The 6,584-nt window shown below is 34.9% G+C and overlaps 1 protein-coding gene across 1 annotated transcript in view; it reads right to left on the minus strand.

Moving 5' to 3' along the window:
• Wdr11 (WD repeat domain 11) overlaps positions 1 to 6,584 on the minus strand; it is an 84,263-nt gene that overhangs the window by 61,684 nt on the left and 15,995 nt on the right. The window contains exons 5-7 of the mRNA XM_012513466.2: positions 4,342 to 4,528; positions 761 to 926; positions 250 to 364 (exon numbers count right to left, since the gene is read on the minus strand). Coding sequence (XP_012368920.1) covers positions 250 to 364; positions 761 to 926; positions 4,342 to 4,528 — 468 coding nt within the window. The remainder of the gene's footprint in view (positions 1 to 249; positions 365 to 760; positions 927 to 4,341; positions 4,529 to 6,584) is intronic.

A 6,584-nucleotide genomic window follows, 5' to 3' on the forward strand; every position in this document is an offset into this window, starting at 1 on the left:
ATTACAAATTACCATCTGCAGTGCAGTAGCTTAGTTCACAGGTATCAGTATATATAGTTAGTCAGGGTGAGAATCTTTCCAATTAACTGCTAAAGAATCTTCTGAATATTCTCAGGATCATTGCCTTGCTCATCTTTCTAACAGTTTCTTAAGGCAAGGATTTTTGGTGGCTAGCATTTGTCACAAGAAGCTTTCTAAAATAATTCTGAAGAAAAATACAACTAGTATCACTGCATGATCTAAACCCACCTGGTTCGTCATTTGAAGTGGTAATAATGCTATTATAAGATCTTCGCACTCGTAAGGTTATACAACCATTTTCATGTAGACAAAACAAGCCATCACGCTGAAAGCAGGGTATTACCTTTAAATAGATGATATATTTATTTTAAAAACACAATAGATTATTGATGGATGTTCTGTAAAACTCAAACTCATATTTAGAAACTATAGGCAAAACCCCTCACAATAAGTGAAAATATACACATAGTCCTCAAGCCTTAAAACAAAATGAACATTTAAAATTTCATTAATAAACTTAAGAATAAAACAACTATATCCATGTGACTTACATACTTTAGGAAACATCTCAGGAGCAATTAGAAGAATTTGTAGGGCAAACCAAACTAATTAAAAGTTCAGAAAAATCAGAAATACAAAATATTACTCTTTCAATAAACAAAAAAATACTAATCACTTTTGCTAGTTTTTCTGTAAGATTGTATAACTTTTAGAGATATAATTTATAAACTATAGATACCTGTAGAAACGGAACTCCTGTTCGTTCTATTGCAATTACACCAACTGTTTGATTCACTTCCAGGTCAAGGATTAAAATCTCTCGAGGATAGAGCAACAACATGTGATTTCTTTTTGAAGGCAGATATGCCAACTGGAGGCAATCGTTGAGAGTTATGAATTCAGCACTGAAAAAGCATCAAGGTAAACTGGTATCAGTATCAGTATTAAGATTTACATGAAAAGGCTGATAAAGGATTTTTTTTTTTTTTTTTTTTTTTTTTTTTTTAATGCCTTCAGGGCACTTTTGGCCAGCGGGAGAGGTGTGAGTTTCGAACTCCAGCAACCTGTATTTTAGAGAAGGGTCTGCAGGGTGTTCAGGATCTTACTACTAGATCAGACTCATAGTGATCTGCCTGTTTACAGTCTCCTAAGAGCTGGGATTATAGGTGCGTGCCACCATGCCCAGTCTCAAGTTGAACAGGATTTTTTTTTTTTTTTTTTTTGGCTGGCTCAGGGCTGTCTTAAGAGCTGGTCTGGTAAGGCATGTGAAGCTGAGGATCGAACCACGGTATCCTGCGCCTGACTGTGTTTGCATGAGCAGGTGCTTAAACAACTGAGCTAACCGGCAGGCCCCCCAATAAAGGATTTAATTTTGTACTCTCCACATAAAAATTGTCAGTGAGAATGTACAACTATTTTTTTTTCCTTCCCAAAGAGTTTCTTCATGATTGAGAATGTACAACTATTTCCTGAAATGAACAACACAGGTTAGCATCTAAAGCTTAAATTTCTATTAAACACCAGAGTCCAAATTATGACAATACTGAGTAGGCACCATTGTTTCTAAGCTTTTGATAAATTTACTGTAAAACAAGACAAGTGACAGTACTATACTAACATTTGTAAGTTTTATTTGATTTTTATTTTGCAAACAAAAGTACAGACTGTCGAAATTAAGACTCAGGATTAAAGCATAAATATTTAGGGTAGTCAGGATCACTTACCTGAATTATTTATTTTTATTTTTATTTTTTTGGTGGAACTAGGGATTGAAACTCAAGCCCTTGTGCTTGCCATGGAAGCGCTTATTCCACTGAGCCATCTCCCCGGCCCCAGAATTATTGAATTTATTGAATTACTATATCTTTATGATCTATATGAACTTCATTCACTTTTATTTTGGCAACATGGGGGATTGAACTCAGAGCCTCACATGCATGCTAGTGGTTTCCTCAACCTACCTTATTCAATATTAAGTTGTCTTAAATCTCTTTTCAAACAAACTAGGGTATTTCATTCACTTGTATTACATTATTTCCTTTAGTGTAAATAAAAGATATAAGGATTACAAACAAAAAATTATTTTAGCAACTTGTGATCACTACATCCATTTTTTTAATTAATTTTATTAAGAAACAAATAGCAACGAGACAGTTTCAAAACCGATTAGTAGGATAGTTATAATAATTAATACATTGCATATGGTTGTCTTTGTAGTAGTTAATCATCGTACAAGACGCAGACATGATATTCCGTCCAAACACTATTAGTACAGATCTTTCTTCTCATTGAATTAAGAGAAAGTAGCTGTATATCTGTCTTAACTATTTGATATATACAGATACAAAATGGTCCTTCATTTGTATCCCTTTAGTTTGGTTTTGTCAGAGAAGGGTATTTCATTGCCATTTAAATATTGTAGGTGCGTGAATTCAGCAAAATATTTCAATATAGTCCAGTAGTCCATAATAGTAATGGGTTTTCAGTAGGACTGGCAATGTCAGAAGTTGTTGACTTGAGCCTTTTACAACTCAGCATATTAATATGGCTTTACTTTTTATACGTCGTTTTTATACTTTTCTGCTGGATGGTAAGACCAAGATAAAGCAAGATCTATACAACAAGAAATGTAACTTTTGTATCTGCCAAAGTCAGTCAAATCCCCTCAGGATTTAGCCTGAAACCCTGAACTGCAGTGTGTAGATCCTTTGTCATTGTCAGCCATGTAGATGAGTCATGGCCACTGCTTGACCAGTTTGTTCTCTGTGAAAGCCTGAATGTTTTCTCTCCATGTGGCTCTCCTTAGGCAGACTCTGCATCATCAATCACTTTCCTCTATGGCCCCATAATCTCCTTGATCAGAAAATTTGGGACACAAGTGAGATACAGGATGCCACATCCATTTAATCACAACTTTTTATATAAATTTCAACAAAAAATACAGTGAAGCGCTATTTTACTTGTACATAAAAGTTTTATTGAAAAGTTTTGTTATTTACAACAGTTAATAAGAGGTATTTGTATTGCTTTAAGAGTCCAACTGCTGTTTCTTAGTTTGGTGAACTTTAGTCATAAATTTAAAACAACATAGGGCTAAGGTTTCCTCATCTATAAAATGAGAAAGATATTACTATGCAGAAATGGAATAAGAATCCTGGATAATGAAAGTACTTAGACCAGTTCCATTTGAAGGGATAACTAATATGCATATAATTCAGGAAGCACATATAACTTGCATAATAGAAAACTTAACAGTCATTAATATTTTTCCTCCTACCACAATTATTTCTGACAGGGAATGCACAAGATATAGAAAGGTCTAACAAAATACTTAAGAAACCATCATAAATCATCTCAACAACATGGGAAACAAGTTAACTAGTAAATTTAACCAGTCTATGGCTTAATATATAAAAATAATATCCACAAGTTCAGAATGTATTCATAATTTTTTTTTTTTTTACCATGTATCATTAAGTATCCTCAGAAGTCTAGATAGACTTATCTGAGCATATTAAAGATAAAGGCTGGGGGCTGGGGAGATAGTGCAGTTGAATAAGTGCTTGTCTGGCAAGCGCAAGGGCCTGAGTTCAATCCCCGGCTCTGAAAGGAAAAAAGAAAAAAAGAAAGAAGGGTATCTTAAATGCAAAAAAACAAAAAAGCCCTATCAGTAAAAATATGGTAGGGAAAAAAAGAGATCTATTTCTAAAGTATAAACTAATTACTTGAAATTTCAGTCAGTTGCAATTTCTTAACAATATTATGTTACTGCATCTGTTAATTTTTGTAACAGTCCTATGAAATACTTAAAAAGCTCTACATTAAATATGGGAGACTAAAATTTGCACAAGATTAAAGGTCTCTACTGAGAGTCATCCAGCTACAGCTACCCCTAGAACTTGGTTCTTCAGCAGGATCGGAGACATAGTCACCTGTGTAAGAAAGCAGCCCGTATTTTACTGGCTAATATGACTGCACAGAACTTAAATCGAGAAAATGTACTGAAAGGAAAATCCAGCTTTTGTTTTTTAATTTTTCATGTATTCATTAATTACAACTTTATAATCATCTTAAATTTTCACAACTAAAAATCAGAAGTGAAAAATTTTAATTTGTAAAATTCAATGGGAAAATTTAAGTGAATAGTGGAAGGCACTGTTAAATGCATAAATTTCCTCCTAAAGAAGATGACAAGAGTATTTTTCTCTAATAAATTTAAAATTAGAAATGAGAAAGATGAGATTTATCATTTTAGTACAACTTCAAAAATCATCGTTTGATATGAAATAAATTTTGTTAGTCTTACAATTGTTAACTTACCTAGGTTTCTCTTGAGTGATTAAAATTTTCACTTTATTAAGAGCCTTCTTGGCTCCTGTGGCTGCCGCCAGCTTGTTATGAGCGGGGCTGGAATGTGGGCTGGAAATATACACTTTTTTCCCAGGGCCTGAGGGAGGCTTGGATGGAGAGAAGTCTGAGATGAATACAATGCCCTCACTGGTGAGCACTATATTGGGAGAAGCAAAACTCTGATTAAAATTTAATAAAGTTAGCAAAGTTTTATTCCAATACAATTTGAGAGCAAGATAATGATAATTTTAACAATACAGAAATGGCAATGTTACACAGTCAGAACATGGTAAGAATATTTTCCAAGTTGAAGAGAGACAGGTGGTCCATTAGAATTCATCACAGGTTTCTAAGTTCAGAATTCTAAATTATGTCACATATTAAAATGATACTAGAAGGTTACTGGCAGAAAGAACAAGTGTTTCTTCTTCCAGATGAAGTCCATGCATAGACTTTAATTAAAAACTCTTACTCATTCTATCTCATAATTTCAAAATACAAACACTTTTCAGAGTATTAGATTCATGCAGGAAGAGAAAAACATTTCTCATGTAAGAGGATCTGCATATCATAATTAAAGTACAAATATTTGATGGCACTAAATTTTTCATGATTATCATGAATTACTCAGCCAAAACAGATCTCCTTTTCCTTCTCCAGCATCAGGCTGAACCTTAGGATGAAGGGTATTCCATTCCCATTACATTGAAAGACTGCCAATAAAGACTTAGTAAGCATTCATGAAAGAAATATATTTCAACATCATTTTTAAGCAGTATCAATTCTGGGTTTTTTTAAATGGAAAAAAAAAAAAAAAAAAAAAAAACCTCCACCAAAACCAGGCTGACTCGCTAGAGGGATACAAAGCAGGCCAGCCTCATCTGCTGGGTACCAGAAGCTAGCATGGCTGGTGCAGACCCAGGGATCAAGGAAGCATTCAAGATTATGATAGCCTGAGCACGCTCCATGTGAATAAGTAAGAAAAGGTTAGGGCAACAGACGCTTTAAAATATATGGTGTTTTCTATTGATGTAATCAAATTAGCTGAGAAGCATGTCTCCTCTTTAGGTCTCAGAACTCATTCTTCAAGGTCCTACTCTGCCCTCCCTGCCTGCGCCCAGATTTCCTCTGCATTCCCACAGTGGTGCATTCATGGCAGCAAACTAGTGAGTGAGCACATGTATCAATGCACTCATATAAACACAGGCCCAAATACATGGCATTGCAGCTAATATACAGTCCTGTTTTCCATTTTAACTTCTACTTCTTTTTCTTCCTTCAACACATACCACACACACACTTTCAACAAATGTTGATGGAGAAAAGCCAGAATTTCAACTAAAATAAAAACAAAATCCAGCTAATGACCACAAGTGACCACAGCTAATTCCCCTATCTCCTTTGAGTTTCTGATCATCATCAAAAGAAGACCAGCTTTAACCACTCTAACACAACCTGATCTCCTGATCTTCAATTCCTCTCTATCCTCTTTATGGTATTTTACTTTCTTTATATCACCTCTTAATATACCTCTTTTTTTAAATAAACCTCTTAATATACCAGAACATATTAATTAAGTTCATAGTTTATAATCTGATTCCCTCTCACTAAAGGTTAACTTTTTTTTTAATGTATTTAGGACAATTCCATAGGGTCTCATTACAGAGATCTGACTCAGTGATTCTCCTGTTTTCAGCCTCCCAAGTGCTGGGATTACAGGCGTGCACCACCACACCCAGTTTCAATCATGGTCTCAGCTTGCCATGGGAGGTCACTCTGCCCACACGCTTTAGTCTGCTGATAAAAATTAACTCTTTGAAGGCACAAATCTGTGTCTTGGTTTCTAAAACAGTAGCATCAGCTCAAGAAATACCTGCCTGATAACTAAAGAAAGAGTATTTTCTAAATGAATCACAAAAATATGTGTCTAAAAAAAGCCCCTCATTTTCAGATCATTTGATCAATAAAACATCAAATACTGGCAAAAAAAATTTCTACAGGAAAAAAAAATCCCCTAGGCTAATTCTGTTCTTTACACACTTCTGTTTGGGGCATTCAAAGTGAGTGGCCTTAAGTAAAGACATTTTTTTTTTTTTTTTTTTTTTGAAGCAAAAACTGCTGCCCACTTCCGGGAACCCCCAGACCCAGTCCTAGCCCAGGTCCGGTGAGTGTGTGGAGAGCTTCCTGCTACCCTGCGCCGGCGGGACCAGTCC

The sequence above is a fragment of the Octodon degus genome, unplaced genomic scaffold (genome assembly GCF_000260255.1).
Source record: "Octodon degus isolate 3935 unplaced genomic scaffold, OctDeg1.0 scaffold00010, whole genome shotgun sequence".
NCBI lineage: Eukaryota > Metazoa > Chordata > Mammalia > Rodentia > Octodontidae > Octodon > Octodon degus.